Source organism: Canis lupus, chromosome 15, assembly GCF_003254725.2.
Source record: "Canis lupus dingo isolate Sandy chromosome 15, ASM325472v2, whole genome shotgun sequence".
NCBI lineage: Eukaryota > Metazoa > Chordata > Mammalia > Carnivora > Canidae > Canis > Canis lupus.
In genome coordinates, this window is record NC_064257.1 from 5,520,246 (window position 1) to 5,539,219 (window position 18,974).

The 18,974-nt window shown below is 54.8% G+C and overlaps 1 protein-coding gene across 1 annotated transcript in view; it reads left to right on the top strand.

Annotated features, from left to right (window-relative positions):
• GRIK3 (glutamate ionotropic receptor kainate type subunit 3) overlaps nucleotides 1–18,974 on the top strand; it is a 222,287-nt gene that overhangs the window by 136,423 nt on the left and 66,890 nt on the right. The window contains exons 3-5 of the mRNA XM_025419889.3: nucleotides 6,398–6,655; nucleotides 13,143–13,324; nucleotides 15,767–15,820. Coding sequence (XP_025275674.3) covers nucleotides 6,398–6,655; nucleotides 13,143–13,324; nucleotides 15,767–15,820 — 494 coding nt within the window. The remainder of the gene's footprint in view (nucleotides 1–6,397; nucleotides 6,656–13,142; nucleotides 13,325–15,766; nucleotides 15,821–18,974) is intronic.

The window sequence follows — 18,974 nt, forward strand, 5'->3', positions numbered from 1 at the left end:
ACAACAACTCTTTAGTAGCACACTTGTGAGTCAGCACGGGGACCTTCCCCAGGCAGCAGTGAGCCCAGGGCAGAACTCCAGAGTCTTCTGAGGCACTTCCTCCAGCCGGAACTTAGAGTTCTACATGACATGGAACTGCCAAGTAGTGAGTAGACCTGAGACAGAAAGACGCAGCTCTGGAAGTCCAGCCCAATGGGTCCCTGTGACCACAGCCACACCCTCCAACCCCCCACCATGTAACTTGTTTGCTTAAAACCCTGGCTGGCGTGTCCTGTTGTTCTTTCCCCAAATGCTCAGAGCCCATGGGGGCCTATCCAGTCTAGCCCAAAGGTGACCTTCCAGCCACATCTGTGCCATTTGCTCCCTCGGCCTCTGGGTTCTGCCCCTACCTGCCATCCTCCAAGGGCCATGTTTCCTCCCACCTCAGGGCTTTTGCACATGTTTATTCTCTTTGTTTGTAATGCCCTTTTCCTAGCCTACCTCTGCCCTGCCATTTGTCTAGGTCCTCTGGGGAGCCTTCCCCAAGTCCCCAGACACAGTCAAGTCTCCACCTCATAAAGCTCTGGACTTCTCTTTCACAACCCTGATTGGTGGATATGTGTGTGTGTGTATGTGTGTGTGTAATCATGTGATTATTGTCCATATCTTCTGCCAGGTTACACGCCTTCTTGCCTCTTTGCTGCTGGACTAAAGAACCACTGTTCTGACTACTGGTGCCATACATAGACTGTTCTGGTTGTTTTTGAACTTCACATAAATAGAAGACCAGTGTGTACGTGTTGGCAGTGTGTACAATATACCTGTGAGATCCATCTATGTTGCTGGATGTAACAGTAATCTAATCACTGTTGTGCAGTGTTCCATTATACAAAGACAATTTTTAAAACTCGTATTTATTATTGGACATTCATGTTGTTTCCATTTGGGCCCATAGAGTAGTGCTGCTATGAACATTCTCATAGATGTCTTTTGGTGCACAAATGTGCACATTTTTTTGGTGGGCAGACACCCAGGAGTAGAAATACGAGGTCATAGGATGTCATATGTTTGGCCAGACAGCGTTCCAGAGTTCTGACACCAATCCCCCAGGACAGCGCAGGGCAGCGGCAATCACTGTATGTCATCACGAACATGTGATAAAGTTAAGTTTTGTTTCTGGTGGTTGGTGTGGTGGATATCTCATTGTGGTTTTACTTTGTATTTCCCGGATGACCAGAGATCTTGAGCATCTTTTTATATGCTAATAGATCACTTGAATCCCCTTTTCCTCAGGAGTGATTTTTCAGCCTTTCAAGCACTTTTAAAATGGAGTCACTTGTCATTTTCTTATTGACTTGTAGGAATCTTCTATATATGATGGGTAGGAATCCTTTGTGATTGCATGTATCTGCTGCAAATGAGCTTGCCTTTTCACTGTTTTAGTAAGATCTTTTGAGGAACAAAGTTCTTAACTTAAAGAAGTCTGATTTATCAATATTTTCCATTATGCTTAATGGCTTTGTGTTCTATTTTTGTCTATCCTCAAGTCGTGAAGATTTCCTCCTACGTTCTAGAAGCTCTGTTGTTTCGTCTTTCAGGATTAGCTCTATGATCTACCTCACACTGATTTTTCTATGTTTGGTGGGAGGTAGGAGTTGAGGTTGATTTTTTTTTCCTACACAGTGTCGGTGAGAGTGAAAACTGGTTGAACTTATCAGGGGAGTTTGGAAATGTCTCACTAAAGCTAAATGTATGTGTGCAAGGGAGTTCCTGGCCACTTTATTGATAACAGCCGAATGTGGGAAATAAAGGTCCATCAAAAGGAGAATGGATAGATTGGGGTATACTTATACAATGGAATTTGGATTAGCAGTAAAAAAAAAAAAAAAAGAAAAAAAAATTTCTGCTTATGCAAAACATCATGGATGAGCCTCGCAGGTGTAATGTGGGGTCACCTCTGGGGGAGGGAGGAGCGTGCAGCAGGTATTAACTGGAGAGGGGAAGAGATAACCCTCTTAGGTTTTGGGAATGTTTTATATTTTGATCCTAGTAGTAGCTACATGGATGCAGTTATATGTAAAATTTCATAGAAGTCTATGCTTAAAATTGATGCACTGTATTGTATTGGGTTATGTCTCCAGAGAAAAAAGTTTGAGGCTCCTGTCTGCCTCGCTTTCCCTTAACACCCCTCCGATACATACTATTCCTAAGACAGAGCCCTGCTGCAGTTAGAGCCACTGCTGTCTGACCCTGGAGGCATTTCTGCAGTCGGATGGTTCTCCCCTTTAGGCACACTCCATCCCTTGGGGAACCCCTTGTTCCCCTGATCTTTATTTTTTTCTTTTGATCTTCGGTTTTTGAAAATGTATTCCTCTGGAGCATCATCATTAGGACTCTTCTGGGATATGACCTTGAGCTTCTTTCTAATTAACCCAATGAGGATGATAATCCAGCTGCAGCTGGATGCAGCCCCTTGGGCCACGTGGGGGGAGTGGGCACGGTGCACAGGGCCTGGCATTGCATGCCCCACCAGCTCCGCTAGAATTACGCCTTCCCTCCACAGGAGGCCCGAGAGGCCTTTCCTCCATTAAAAGGGACTTTCACTTATTGTCTTTATTTTTAAATGTTTTGTGGAAAATTAAAAGATGAGTGACTGCCAAACGATGCCCGAGCCAGCAACCCAGAGAGTGCCTGTGTTTTCTTCCAAGCCTGACCGGAGCAGGCCTGGAATCGACCCAGCACTCCCCAGGCTCCTCTGCCTTCACTTATTCTCTGGGCTGTTCAATTCCTTTTAAGACACAAATTGATTGGGATAATTTTTGCTCTAACGACAATTGCCACGGAAAGGGGGCTGGGGGGGCTGCATTCAGGCTGTGGACTCCTGCAATGACTGTGAACCATTGAGTTACTGTAAAATGACCAGAAAATGGATTCCAAATTGAAGCTACAAATAATGTAATTACTGCAGTGTGTGCTCAGGGCTGCCAGAACAAGAGTTGGCTGCTACCCTGGAAACATCTGGAGATAAAGCTTCTACTGCTACTGCTGTAACCCCTGCCCTGGTCCCTTAGGGGCAGCAGCATTCTTCTGGGCTGGAAGATCCTCAGGAGGTGAAAGGAACAGGAGGGGACAGAAAAGGGGATGAGGAGAGAGGCCAAAGAGGAAAAACAGGTGAAGGACAGAACTGCTGTTTCCTGCTACCCAGCCACGAGACCTAATCACTGTGTCTCTGGCAGGATGAATCCTCCTAGTACCACTGTTGTCACTACTATCAATGACAATGCCCCATCATCACAATTACTATCATCACCATCAACAAAGGTATCACCTCCACTCTTCACATCATCACCACCGCCATCACTATTACTACTGTCATCATCACCACGCCACTGCCAGACAGCCACACCTTCATCATCACTAATCTCATCAGTGCCAACATCATCGCCATCATTCCTACTGCCATTGTCAGTCATGACATTGACATCTTCCTCATCATCACCAGCCTCATCAGGGCCAACATGATCACCATCATTCCTGTTATCATCGTCACAGTCATGACATTGACATCTTCATCATCACTAATCTCATCAGTGCCAGCATCATGACCATCCTTCCTACTGCCATCATCACAGTCATGACATTGACATCTTCATCATCACTAATCTCATCGGTGCCAAGATCATGGCCATCCTTCCTACTGCCATCATCATAGTCATGACATTGATATCTACATCATCACTAATCTCATCAATGCCAGCGTCATGGCCATCCTCCCTACTGCCATCATCACAGTCATGACATTGACATCTTCATCATCACCAATCTCATCAATGCCACCAAAATAGTTACCACCTCCATTCACACCCTTGCCAACATCACCACCCCTAAGATCATCCTCCTCCTCCTCCTCATGACTGTCACAGTGTCAGTATCTTTATCATCACCAGCCCCATCACCACCAACATCATCACCACAGTGTCATCAGCATCAAACTGTTGTCACCTCCTCTCTCATCAACGCTTATATCATGGTCATTATTCCTACCAGCATCATCGCCATTACTGTCACAGCATTGATATTTTTATCATCGTCAATCCCATCATCATCCCACCATTATGCTACAACATCAACATTATCATCAGTTCCATCTTCAGCGATGCCATGGCCATGATCATCAACAGCCTCACACCATGGTCTCCACCATCACAGCCATCACTGCAATCACCTTTATCATTATCTTCACAATTGGTATCAAAATCAAAATTGCCTCCTTCAAAATCACTCTTAAATGATCCTCTGCCGAAACTTAACTTGTGTTTGGTCCACTCTCCCCTGCCTCCATCAAACCAGATATCTAGACCTTGGGCCCGGGCAGGCAGACATGACCTAAGAGGTTGGGCTGGGTGAGGGTGAGGGTGTAGGAAGTATTTGCCTGCCTGCTTCAGGCACATATCAGAGGGGGAAATCCAAAAGGCAGATTCTTGGAGGTGATAGTGGAAGGGAAGAAATATACTAGTCGTTTGACTAAGTAATCAATCAGAGGGTCCTAGAGGCAAAAGGAGAAAGGTAGAGATGGCCACAGGCTGGTGAGTTTGCTGACACTCTATTGAAAGATTGCTTAAGGCTCCTCTGGTTGCAGGTGACAAAACACCAAATCCTAAATGGTTTAAGCAAAAAGAATGTATTGATTCACGTAACCAAAATCCAAAGTTCTACTCGGTCAGGAGCTCTTCTTCCTCTGCCTTTGACTCTGCTCCCCTCCATACTGACTCCATTCCTTAAGCACTGCACTTTCTTTGTGAGCACAAGGTCACTACAGTACAGCCAGATCTTATTCCCCACACCATGCATGGCCCATTGCACAGGGAAGGTGCTAACTTCTTGGTGTGAGGTCTCATGGCATCCCGTTGACTCCGACTGGTCATATGACCATCCTCAAACCCAATGACTGGGGCCTGAAGGAGGCCAGCGCCTAAGGCTCGGGCTCTAGTCCTCAAGGCCTGGGAGTGGAGCAGGCGAAGGAGCCCACAGGAAACTCAGAGCCAGTTGCCAGAAAAAAGGACGAGAGCTCCCTGACTGGCCCTGAAAGGTCCCACTTTCAGGATCTTTCAGGCACAATCCCTGTGTGAGTCTACACCCACCCTCTGAGCCCCAAATGCCCTGGGGCTGCTTGGTTAAAGCTCTGCTGTACCTATCGCTGTTTGCCCTCCCCAGAAGCTTCTGCTTTCTGACCTACCTGAGCCCCTGGGCCTCCCCCAAGAATGAAAACTATTGGAAGACCAGGATTCAATACTAATGCACCTAGCAGAGGCTGGTGAAGCATCTACTCAGACCAAGTACTGTTTTAAGCACGTTTAGGTACCATTAAGGCACTGTTTATTGTTGAGACAGTGCTCAACAACATAGATCAAGCCCTTGCTGCCTTGTACTGACATTGTAGTGGGAGTAGAAAGGCAACAAATGAACAAGACTTCCGGTGGTCATTTAATAAATAAACAAAGCAGGGTATGGGGTTTCGGGAGTATGACTGGATATGGGATAACGTCAGAAAAGTGGTAGTGGTGGTGATGAGGACAGGAGTGGGACATGGGTGGAGAGGAACCACAGCAAGCAGGACCTCGTCCGTCACCGTGAGGACTTTAGCTTTTAGACTGAGTGAAATTGGAGCTTTTAGAGCCAAGGTGTGATGTAACCACCTGAGGTGGTGAGAGGTAAGAAGGTAGGGAGGGCCCCTGAGGAAGCTGGGGCAGCCGAGGAGGCTCCTGCAGTAGTGCAAGCAGAAGAGGATGGTGAGAAGTGGCCCGATTCCGGCACGTTCTGAAGCTGAAGCACTTGGGGTGCAGGATAGGAGAGAATGAGAGGAGTCAAGAGGAAGCCAGGGCTCAGGGCATAAGGCACTAAGGACGGTGGAGCTGGTTTACTGAGGAGGGGAGGCTGGAGGGGCAGAGGGGGCTGCATCTGGGACACATTCGGTCTGACACGCATCCTGGACACGCACATGGTGATGTCCAGTGAGGTGAGATGAGCACATGGGAAGTGGGGAAGCAGGCGGGGGCTGGGGTTTAACGTCACCGTGAGTAGGTGTTTCATCCTGCCGGTGTCTCAGCCGTCACCCCGGAACAGGGCAGGTTGGAGCTGGGGGTGCTCAGCACAGTGATGACCACATCACTGGAGCGGTGCTGAGGGTCTTGTGCGCACAGTCTTGCTCGACCTTCCTATGATCCCATGAGGCGGGGGGGACTGCAACCCCAGCTCCCAGATGAGGGAGCTGAGGTTCACAGGCAGCCTCAGTCGTCCGCCCTCGGAAGATCTCTGCTATGTTCATGGGATCACCAAAATCAGCGCACCACCCTGTCCCCAGCCCCCAACCACCCGCTGAGGCCCAGCATTGACCCCCGCCCCTTCCCCTCCGTTGCAGCCTGTGACCAGCTGGCGCTGGGCGTGGTGGCGATCTTCGGACCATCACAGGGCTCTTGCACCAACGCCGTCCAGTCCATCTGCAATGCCCTGGAGGTGCCCCACATCCAGCTGCGCTGGAAACACCACCCGCTGGACAACAAGGACACCTTCTACGTGAACCTCTACCCTGACTACGCCTCCCTCAGCCACGCCATCCTCGACTTGGTCCAGTACCTCAAGTGGCGGTCTGCCACTGTGGTCTATGACGACAGTACAGGTGGGTAGCCGGGCCCAGGGCACTCCAGCCACCCTCACCCCTCACTCAGCCGCAGCCTGCCTCACACCGTCCCCACGCTGCACGCACCCCCGCAGCACGCTCTTGTCTGCACTCAGCACCCCCCAGGCCCCTGCACTGCCCCGGGCACAGCTGTGCCCACACCTGCCTGCGCTCTGACACTCACGTTCCCATCTGCACCAAACGTGTGCCGCCCCGGGCTGGCTATGAGCACCAGCTCTGGACTCACACAGGCTGGCGCGTGCACTGGCTCTGACGCTCGCGAGCTGAGTAGCACAGAACCGTTTCCTCTCTTCCTGTTTCTTTCCAAAGCCTCATGTCCCGAGACATTTCTTAGCCTGGCCTCTTAAGAGAGAGTGACCTTGGCAAGTCACTTAACCCATCTGGCCCTTCTCTGCCCACGTGTCAAGTCAAGAGCTATAGCATCCGGCCTGGAAAGAGCCCTCCAGCTCTCTGCAGCCTGTGATTCTGTCAGCTCTTGATTACCTCCTAATGGGGAGTAGGAATCATAGGGAGAGAATCCCTCAGAAAAGTTGTCTATTTAACTCAGGATTCTACGAGCATCTGTGGAGTGCCTGCTATGCCCAAAGTACCAGATAGGAGATCCTGGAGGCCGGGGGTGGGGGGCCCACCTCTGCTCAGTGCCCCCAGCGTGAGGTGTCTGCCACTGAGGGGCACGAGTACCCAGCTCCAGGTCGCTGCCAGCGTTTTGGCAGCCCTGTTAGATCGTCTGTCTTAGCACACCACTGGGGATGATCGTGCCGCTTTGAGCCTGCTTTGTTGTCCGGCCCTTGAGCCTTGCGTGCCTCCAGGATTTAGCACAGGGCCTGGTACAATGTAGACGCTTTTAAATGCTTGTTGAGCTGAAGTGAATTGAATGGAATTCAAAATCAAGATGAAATAAATTATAATTAAATATGGCAGGAAGAGAGTGGCGGGCGCCAGTAAGGGAGAAGAATGAGGATGTGGTGCTCCCGTCATCTTTTGAGGAGTTAATTATATCGAAGGGGCGTGAGCACGCACCCAGAGGTCACCGGTCATTCCAGCCCATCAGAGCTAAGAATCAGGCGACAAGTGTATAGAGTCAGCACCAAGGGACTCGGGGAGGGGAAGCCCTGCGGCCTTGGCTCATCTGGGGTGACTTACCAGGGGGAGACATGAGCTGGGCTTTGAGGGTAGACAGACAGGGAGAGCAGTCTTGAAGCATCACAGGCGGCGGGAACAGCGGGAGCAAAAAATGCGGGGGTGGGACGGTGCATGGCAGCCCTTGGAGAAAGCACAGCCTGGCTGGGGCAGGTAAGAGCGAGAAGGCCAGCGGCCCTATATTGATCCAGGCGGGAGCAAAGGAGGCCTGGATTTGAGGGGTTGCCTGGAAGAGACTTTGGGGGCCATAATGGAAGGGAAGAACTGGATGTGGACGGAGGCGATGCTGAAAAAACTGTAGCCGGACACGGCGCAGCCAGAACAGACCGTGGCGTGGCCCACGGCCCAGCAGCTCTGGGGCCTCCAGGCAGAGGCTGTGCAAAGCGGCAGGTGCCGGGCCCATGAGGCTCTCAGGGCTGACGCTGGCTGACGTCTGGGGCTCCTCCCCTCAGGTGCCTTAGCTCTGGAGATGCGTGCACGTCACTTGAGTATCAACTCGGGTGGCCTGGAATGACCTGTGGTCCCCCTGGGTGGGCACGCACTCGCCTGCAGTATGGTTAACTAACTTCCCAAGGAAGAGGCGATCCTGTCATCATGTTGTCACCCCTACCGGTGCCTAGGACACCCTTTCTGACAGTATTTAATTGTAGTTGATTCAACCTGATTTTCAATTCAGATCAGTTCCGTTTAACAGACATTTCAAAACATACGGGAGTCAGTGATGGAGAGGGTTTGGCCAAGAACACCCGGGTCCTAGGGGTTCGGGGGTGGATTCAGTCAAATAATAATACGACTTCGATGATGATGATGATGGTAAGAGGAGGTGTGCTCCTGGAATCAGGATATTTCAAGGGGACAGCTTGTGGGTTACCAGACCCGCCCCCCAAGAGTGGGAAGCCCCTGAAGACCAGGCTTGGGCTGTCTCTGCTATGGGGGTTGTGTGCGTTCGGATGTCGTGGCGGGAATGACAGACAACCCAGTTCAAACTGACCTGAGCACTAGGTGCTTCTCTCTCTAACTGACAAAAAGTCTGCAGACGGGCCTTTCTGGGGCTGGTTTAGCAGCTCGACAGAGTCAGGGCGCTGGGTCAGTGTCATCACGCTTCTCTTGGCTTTCTCTCTCATGGTCAAAATAGAGCTGCTGCAGCTCCGAGCATCACATCCTCACATGCTGACACCCCGGGGGATAGAGAGGAAGGGGCAGAAGCCCAAGGGATTTTTCTCCATGGGACTTGTGCCTCTTTTCAAGGAGGAAAGCTTGTCTGGGAACCTCCCAGCCGACCATCCCCTGCAGCTCACCGGATCTGTGCCTGCCATCCTAAGGGAAGGGACGAGTCCTCTCTCGGGACCGGCATACAGCCACCCACACAGAACCTTGGTTCTCCTAGTACGTTAGAAGGGGACACAGCAGTTTCTATGATATTTCTATAATGATGCTGTGAGACATACCACCCCAAAACTTAGTGGCTTAAAATACCCAGCCTTTGTTTAAGCTCCCGAGTCCGTAGGGTCAGGGAGTGAGTGGCCGAGCTTGGCTAGGTGGTTATTGTGTCTCAGCTGGATCGCTCACCTGCTTGGGGTGGGGGTAGGGGGTCATTGGACGGTTGGTGGAGATGAGAGGGGCAACCGGCTGTGCCCCCACCAGCAGGCCCGCATGGACATGTTGTCACAACCATGGCAGAGGTGCCAAAGAACAGTGTGCAATTCCATTCCAAATGTCTGCTCGTGTCATGCCTGTGGATACACCCCCAGCCAACACGGGTTACATGCTAGAGCCCAATGTTGTGAGTGGGGCAGGTCACCTGCCTGCAGTTGGAGCCCACTGCACAGTTAGTTATGGGGCAAAGGGGGTTACCTAGAGGGACGGGTGAAGAATTAGAGTCATCATTGCCACCTCCTGCAGGGAGAACTCTTTCTAAGTGCACCTGGGATCCAGCAGACAAGGACGACCACAGGATGACGCAGAGAGGTCTACACCATTGAGAGAAGAGTTGTTACAGCTCGCTGTATGGCCACACCATTGGTGTGTTGGGTGTCATGGAGAAGCACTGGGGTTAGTTGGAAGACAAGAGCAAGAGCCTCAAGCATGGACAAGAGCCTTTTTTTTTATAACTCTAGAGCCTCTAATTATTTTATTATTAATTGTATTATTACCATAATATAGACTATAATGATGAGAGGTGGGATTTGTTAGCTGGGGATGTCCTCTTTGGGGCAGGAAGCAAAACAGATGTTGGGGCTTATGGTTGGAGGGCTTATAATATGATCTTGTGAACACGCAAAAGCGCAGGGATAATAGGAACATAAACAACTTTGGCCTTTCGTTGGGCACGTGATCTCAGGATGTCAGGGCATCAGTTCTAGAATATCACAAATGATTATCATGGGAGGCGACAGCATTTGCCTGGGGACCTTTGATGAGCCACACCTTCGTGACCTGAGCTGCACACAAAGACAAACTCATGTCAACAGTGAAGGGAAGGGTCTTAGAGAAAAGCCGAGGTGGAGAAAAGGGGCCCCAGCCTCGGAGCCAAAGGGTTGGGTCTCGAGTCTGGGTCCCGTGGCTGGCGCGCTGCAGAAGCTCGGGCCGGTCACTTAACCGCCTCAGTCTCTTCGTAACATTGGAACAAAAGTCCCTCGTCTACATGCCTTCTAGGACAGGGAGATGTTTAAATAGGGTAATGAGTGCAGAAGTGCTTTGTAAGTGAAAAGCAGGATTCTAACAACCATGATTCACTGCAGATATTTTGAGAGAGATTGATGAGGGAAGCAGCCAGGAAGGAAAGCTCATCTCGGGCGAGCCAAGAGCCTCACCCTCTGCTGGGGTGGGCTGAGCCGAGCCTCTGGTCCCCTTGGGGAATACACTGATGGAGAAGGAGGTCTGACATTTGCTGCTGGAGGATGTGGGTCACTGTGTATTACACGGGGCAGTGCACTTGGCTGACAGGGAGACTCTGGTGGCCTCTGCTCCGGCGGCGGCGTGCAGGCGGTCCCGGCCCTCACGTCCTGCATCCCCAAAGCTCACGTGCCCGCTGATACTGCGCGTGACTCTGAGCAAGCGGGAGCACAGTGAAGACTGGGAGCCTCCCGGGGTGACAGGTGTAAGCGGGTGGCATCATTCAACCCAACGGAGGATTTCGGGAGCTGGTTGGGGAGGGGAGGGTGAGGCTGGGTGCATGTTCCAGAGGAGCTTGGGGCCCCTCCGTCCTCTGTGCAGGTCAGCTGATGGCCTCTTCCTGCCCGCTGTTGAGCCTGGTGTGGGGAAGACCCAGGGCACTCTAGGACTCCAGGGCCCTCTGGCAGCCCATACACCTGGGTCTGAGACCTTCCAGGGGACTAGGGGGTGGCCCGCAGTTGATGGCCATGGCCAAGCTTGTTGGAGAGCTCCTTGGGAGGCTTAGGTCACAGGGATATGTCTCTGTCTTCCCCCGCAGAGGGGAATGATGGACGCCAGATTGCTTTCCTCGTGTCCAGTCCCTGGAATGGGAAGGAGAAGCCGAACATATGCAGGCATTTGTGTCGGAAATGGCTTTGGAAACCTGGATGCTCTGTTGGAAAACTCGGGGGTCAGGGGGAGGGGGGCTCCGTCCAGATAGGGGACGCTGTGATAGTTGATAGCAAACTTTAATCCAGAGCAAACCAGCTTAACCACAAAGAAAGGGAGGAGTGGATTTGATTGGCTGCCTCTACTGGGAAGTTCAGAAGCCGTTTTAGCTTCAGGTTCTGTTTGATCCAGAGGCTCAAATGGGTATCATCAGGACCTCGTGCGTCCTGACTCCTGCCGTGTTGGAATCCCTCTCAGGTTCTATGTGGTGATGCCTAGCTTTACCTCCTCCCCATTCGGAGGTAAGTCGAAAAGGGGGCATCTCTTACCGGTTGCTCAGGGACCATTTCTGGAAGTCACCTGAGAGGACCAGCTGGCAGTCATGTACCCGTCTCTGAGCCCTATGCCTGGGGGAACATGCATGCTGATTGGCCAGGCTGGGGCCCCATGCTGTGCCCTTCGAGCTGGGGATGGGGCCCTCCCAAGTCACATGGTCCGAGCATGGGGAAGGAGTGGCTTCCCAAAGGAGAACCAGAGTGCTGTTTGTGGGGGACGGACCATGGCTGAGTGGACAGTGCAGTCAGGACACAGACCCCAAGCCCTGAATGTGGGCAGGGCACCCAGTGGGCGGGAGGGGATGGCCCCCTTGGGCGCCTGGCCCCTGCTGGCTCAGCCCCTCCCTGCAGTGGGGAAGGGTATTGAGGGTGCAAGCAGGCTTGCTCCCCGGCTAAACAGGCCAGAGTCACAAGAATGGACCTTGAAATAGTGACAGAAATTAACTTAATTAGACCTAAGTAAGCCATTTGTCTCCAGGAAGTGACATTCAGTTTTCCCTGGAAGTCCCCAGATTAAGTGGTTCTGCAAAATGCCAGGGTGGAGGATGGATTTTTCAGTGTGGGGAGAAAAAAAAAAAAAAAAAACAGAAAGTCAATTCAATTATGGAAATTTGTGTCGAGCATCACCTAAGTGCCAGGCCCTGTGCTAGGGGCTGTGGACACCCAGCCCTGAGGTTAAGGAGCACTTGGTGGGACGAGGGAGTAAGATGAGGCCCGCGGAGGCTCTAGTGCTGAGCCGGGAGGCCACCCGCTGGGGGTAGGGTGTGGCTTGTTCCGACAGAGCAGTAGGGGTAGGCTTCTTGGAGGAGGCGGTTGCATTGAGCCTGGAAAAATGGGTCAGGTTAATGAGGCAGCCTGCCCTTGGGTCAGGGGTGCAAAATACCACCTGGGGTTACCCTGCCCAGCAGTTGGTACAGGTGAGCCTAGAGCATAGCTCACGGGTACATCCTGGAGCACGTCCCACGCTTCCCGGCGTTAGAGGTGGGGTGATGAAGCGGGGTGGCCTCTGGTTTGGCCTCCAAGTAAATCTGTGTGCACGCCATAGTTTAGGGGGTAGCGTGTAGGTGTGGTCAACGGGGGTCAACCATCCGTGCCTACTGGTGACTCCGTATGGTGTATATGTATCTGTGTGCACACGCCTTGGTCTGCGTGTGTGAATAAGCCCAGGTGTACGTCCATGTCAACATGCATACCCACATAAATGTGTGTGTGTGTGTGTGTGTGCACGTGTGCAGGTGTGTACAGCCTGGTGCACAGCGCTGTACCCGAGTGTCCCCGTGCCCATGTCTGGACCCATGTGGCTGTATCCCTGCACATGCACCCAACGCAGTGGGCCACGCATCCGTGTCTGTGTCCGCAGACCTGCGTGCACACCCGAGCCTGGGCGGGCCGGCGGCTGTGTCTACCTGTGTGCACACGTGTGTCTTTTGCACCCCGGGGCCTCCCAGGGCTCATCCGACTGCAGGAGCTCATCATGGCCCCGTCGAGGTACAACATCCGCCTGAAGATTCGCCAGCTCCCCCTTGACTCCGACGACTCGCGTCCCCTGCTCAAGGAGATGAAGCGGGGCCGGGAGTTCCGCATCATCTTCGACTGCAGCCACACCATGGCCGCCCAGATCCTCAAGCAGGTGCGTGAGTCCTGGCAGCTGGGGGGTTGGAGGGGATGGGGGGACCCGCCTGTTGCCCCCCCACCGCCCCTTCCCGCACAGAAGGTGCGCAGTGTGTCCTCAGGGTCTGAGCCGGCGTGCGGCTGGAATGACCCGGGGGTGAGCCCGCTGCCTGCCCAGAGGGGCCCGAGGCCACCCAGGACATTCGGGGGAAGCACGGAGGGGCCCCGGGGTCGCAGGAGCAGCCCCAGGAGGGCCGCGCCGCCAGTTCCCGGGAGCTCCCCGTAGCCCGCAGCACTTGGTGTTACTCTCCTGCTGCTGGGAGGTTTATTGAAGTCCCCGCACCATCTGCTCGACTTTGCAGCGACCGTGGGGGAGGAGAGCCGCTCTCGGTCCTGGATGGGCCTCCGCTCCTTTCCAGACACAGCCCGGCGTGGCATGCGGGGAGCCAGAGCAGCCCCCGCCAGCTCCCGGAGACATAAACAGCAAAATCGCCCACAGCCTCCTTTGAGGGTGCCACAGCCGAAACCCAAAACACTCACATTTGAGCCAGTGCCTGTGTAAAAGGCAATCGTATGGCCCCAGAAAGGGTCCCTGGTGAGCGAAGGCGGCATTCTGTGCAGTGCGGAGTCCCGACCTCGAGCTGGGGAGGAGGCGCACGGAGTGGGGGGTGGGGGGTAGGTGCTGAGCCCCCAGGATAGGAGCATTTTCAAGTCCTGGGCGGGGAGGGGGGTTCCAGGTCCCACCCTCCTCCAGTCGGGCCCAAGCCGCCTGGCAGCCTGTGTCTTCCCTCAGGCTCCTTCACACAGTGGCTAAATAACTCCTTGGGGGGTTTGAATCTTGCTTCTGCCGCTGGTGTTGGGGGACCAGCGTCATCCTCTCCTCCGTAGATGGAGCCGTGATGGAGGATTCTGTTGAGATAAGGCAAGGGAAGAGTGTACCCCAGTGTCCGGGGCTCAGTCAGCCCTGGGTGTGGGCCGTCTTTAATGTCACTGTGGAGGAGGGACGCCTGGGGGGCTCAGCCGTTGAGCGTGTGCCTTTGGCTCAGGGCATGACCCCGGGATCCTGGGATCGAGTCCCGCATGGTCTCCCTGCAGGGAGCCTGCTTCTCCCTCTGCCTGTGTCTCTGCCTCTCTCTCTCTGTATCCCTCATGAATAAATAGACCTAGGCTCCCCACAAGTCCCTTACCCCGCCTTCCCGGGTGACTGCCAACTCTTCCCTTCTCTTCCCCGCACCTATAACAGCCAGAGCCCTGGTGGGTCACACTGAGGAGTGACTGTGGGCCAGGTCCATGTAGCTCCTGCCACCCCGGCAGGTGGCAACGATGATCATGCCCAGTTTACAGGTGAGGAAGCCGAGGCTCCAGGGGAAAGGAAGGGGCCCAAGGTCATCCATCCCACATATGCCTGACTTGGAAACATCCAGGATTAAACCTAGAGACCTGCTGCTCCGCTAGACACACCGAACCCTCCTACCAAACACGTCTACTGACCGCGGCCTGGTCCCAACCTCGAATCACCTGCTGATGCGGGGTGTGGATCCCCAAGAGGGCGAGAGAACGAGGGGCACTTTCCACGTGAACCTGACCCTGGGACATTTTTTCCTCCAGGGTACTTAGTGGGCCCGGCATTCGGAAGAACTCTGTAGACAATGCATTGTGGTCGTGAACGTTACAGGTGATAGGTTTCGGATAAAATACGTAAATGTACGTAATGCAGGCTTCGTGTTGGTGCACGGTCATAATTCCACAGCAGCTGTGCGGCCTGCTTGGTGGTCAGTTGGACCAGGGAGGCTGGGCTGGCTCCAACCCTCCTTCCCCCAACCCCCGGAGGCTCTGCCCCAGTGCAGCCTTTCTGGGCTGGGGGGGCAGGTGGAGGGTGCGCTTCCACACGGCTCTGTCTACAGTGAGCTCAACTCAGTGGGGTCGGGGCACCGAGAAGGCAACCTGGGGCCCCAGACTGCAGGCCCAGAGACGCCCACTGAAAAGCCAGGGGACTGGGCCCAGCCCGGCCCTGCAAAATTTGGAATCTTTGCTTGCAGAGTATGGCCCAAGAGTCTGCATTTCTTTAAAAAAAAAAAGATTGTATTTATTTGAGAGAGAGAAAGAGCACAAGCAGAGGGAGACGCAGAGGGAAAGGGAGACCAGCAGACTGGTCAGGGAGCCCGGCACGGGGGCTCGATCCCGGGACCCCCGGATTCTGACCCGAGCTGAAGGCAGATGCCTAAGGGACTGAGCCTCCCAGGTGCCCCAAGGTTCTGCATGTTAGTCCATCCCAAGTGACTTGGCCCCAGTGTGAAGCCCACGGCTGCCTGGGGAGGTGGTCTCGGGGAACATCCCAGTCCAGGTGGCCAGCCTCCCCCGAGCCCCTGCCAGTCTGTCTGGTCCCCACCGCCGGGGTGCAGATGGGGAGGGGGCTTCTCGGGCACACTGTGCAGGCTGCTAACGCCCTGCTCTCCCGCAGGCCATGGCCATGGGCATGATGACCGAGTATTACCACTTCATCTTCACTACTCTGGTAACGTACCTCCGGGTCCTGGCACGGGTCGGGGGGGGGGGGTGACGCCCTGGGAGCAAGGTCAGCTGGGTGGGGACAGCTGCGGAGATTCAGGCTGGCCGTGCTTCCGAAGGCTCTGGGCGTGGCCCCCGGCAAGGGCCCGGAGACGTCATCTTCATGGGCCGCCCACTTTGAGAAATGCCATCACGTTGTGACCACGGGCGGTGGGGGACTCTAGGCCTGCAGGAGCAAACACGAGCCCCTCCGATTACCAGCCAGTCATTGAACCTCCCTGCCTCAGTTTCTTCGTCTGCAAAATGGGCACGATAGTGGCTCCTACCTCCTAGAATTGCCATGAGGGCTGAATGAGCTCAGAAAGCAAAATGCTGTGAGCGGTGCCTGGTTGGTGTGAAGAGCTGTGCAAGTATTAGCTGCTCTGAGGATGCTGCCCCTGGGCTCCCACCCACACGCTCCCCTGTGATGTCTCAGGCCCTCGCGCAACAAAAGGAAATGCTGCTTTGGATTCCCGCAGCGTCGTGCTGAGGTCTGCCCACTGGCTGTCAGCTGGGCCAGCCCACTCAGGCTCCAGATGGGTCCTGTCCAAACTCGCAGAACATTCAGGGCCATTTAAACCCATTAGGATGATTAGTTGTGGCCTGAAATCAGCAGAGTAAAGAGATCCCTGTGCCAGAGGGACGCCACCGCCCAACCAACCACCCTGTCTTGGAGCCAGCCCCTCTCGCACTTCCCTGGGGCCCCAAGTGGACTGTCCCACCCAGCCCAGCTCTGGGGTGAGTGGCGGCATCTCTGACCGTTCCTGGCACCGGAACAGGCTCCTGCCGTCCCCGTCGGCCTCGCTTCCACCTGGCAGGCTTCCGCGTCCCCTCGTCCATCTGGCACCCAGGTAACACTCCTTCCCCAGCGCCCGGGCTCCGCTGAGTGTCTCATGACATTTGAGACAAGGAAGCGGATGCTTAAACAGGGCCTTGAGGGGTCAGTAGGAGTTCGCCAAGGAGAGAGAGGAAGAGCGTTCCACGCGGAGGGAAGAGCATAAGCAAAGGCCAAGGGGCAAGCTCGCACCTCACTGGGGAGCTGGGCTAGGCTCGCTCTGGTTGCTAGAGCCCGTCGTAGTCTTCTGCTCCCAAACCCACGTTCGGTGGTCGCACGTAGTACCTGGAATTTGGCCATGGAACGACTATCGGTGCCACCAAAGTTGGCAAATACTACAAATTTAGCCTCCGCTCCCCCGAGAGCTGGTTACTAAGCATTTCCCAGCACAGCACTGCTCGTTCGCCACCCACTGTACCCGGTGCCCACAGCAGAGCTCAGCACCCCCACCCCGTCCCCCGCACGTTCACCTGATCCAGAGCTCAGATCCGGGGACCTGCCAGGAGTCACATGGGGAGAAAGGGGTCCTGGAAGCTGGTGACTGAAATCCAGCACCTTCTTCTCCAAGTCCCTTCCGGATTTCTGCCTCCCCAAGCTGACTTCTCCGCGTCACACTATATCCTGGAAGGTCATTAGAGGCCAAAAGGTGAGGCCACCAGACCCCGCATGTTCCACCCCGTGTGGAGTTGGGAGCAGGGCAGAGGAGCAAGGCTGGGAAGGTGCAGGGGGCCCATTCCAGGGGCCCCAGGCCCTGTCCCCGGCATGGGAGCCATGTCCACCCATCCTGGGCCCCTAGGGTGCTGAGACCAACTTCTAGGCCCTAGCCCTGTGGCCTGGCATGACCTTTCAGACAAGACTCCAAAGAGAGGGCACCTCCCTAGTGACCCCATGTTCCTTTCATTAATGCCATTGCCCTCCTGGGCTCAAGGTTAGAGGTCTTGGAGGGAGGCTCAGGGCAGGGTCCTAGGGCCGTGGGGCCTCCTCTAGCCCTAAAAGCATCCACTTCTCTTACTTTTTGATCTCCTTGATTCAGGCCATGTACTCACTCCTGGCAGCCGTACAGATGCTCTCAAGGCCTCCGGCAGCAAGCTGGGCACCGGGGCGAGGGTGTGTGTGTGTGTGCAGAGTGTAGGCTCCACACAAAGCTCTCCAGCTGGCAGGCTTCCTGGGTGCAGATAAGGATCGAGGAGGGTGTCCGGTTCACCTGTCCAGCTCCCGCGCCCAGAGAGTGCCTGGCATGCAGGAGGTGCCGTATTAGGGGCTGAATGAGTGAATGACCAGCATACAAAGTAGAGAGTAACCAGTGAAGTTATCGACACCCTTGTCATAGCAGCAGCTCAGACCGTGCGTGGACGCTGGTGCCAGCCTGCCTGAGTTAGAGTCAAGGTTCTTCTATTTTCCTGGGCCCGTGACTTCACCCCCCTGTGCCTCCTCTTCCCACCTACACGAGCCACAGAAACAGCGCTGCCTCCTAGCATGGCTACGCTGAGCGAGCAGTAGGTCGAGGGCCTGGTGTTTATTATCTGAGTGCTACGTCCGTAAGGGTTCGGGGGATGAAGTGCCTCCTGTGTATTAAGCGGACTCCATCTCATCCGAAATTCAGAGCACCTCTCCAAGGGAGGTATGATCTCTTGGTTTTACAGGAAAGGAGAAACCAAGGCCCATAACGGTCACCGAGCAAGAAGGGGGCCCAGCAGGGCAGGTGGGGGGGGGGGGTGCCGGGAGCTGTCACGCGGAAAGCTGTGTGCGGTGCTGGCTGGGCTCCTCTGGCCGCACCCCGCAGCGCTGGTCCGGGGATGGTGATTGACACTAATGGGGGGAATGGAGGCTCCACAAATCTCAGCAGGGCCCACACCTCACAGGTTCCTAAGCCCTTTCTCCACATGGCTGGTTTTCCTCTTCATAGAGGAGGGGTTTCGCTCCCCGTCAATCGATGGGCACACTTGGGACCAGACAGGTTGCATGACTTGCCCAGAGTCTCGCAGCCGGTCAGGGGTAGAGAGGCCTTGGTTCCTGACTCCCGGTCTTGTGCGTGGCTGTTCCAGGCCACCGCCCGTCCCTCCCCGGGCCTCCCCGTGAGGGTCGGGGAGACTGGATCTGCACCCCCAGGGAGGCACACCCCCTGCACTACAAAGAGTACTGCATTTGCAGTTGAGGATGTGTGTATGCATCGGGGCGGGGGTCCCCCGGCATATCTGTCCCCTCACCCCCCTGCCGGCCGGGACAGCAGCTCTGTCCCTCGGGCCCCTCCACTCCACTCCAGCCCTTGTCCGGCTCCGGCTCCAGG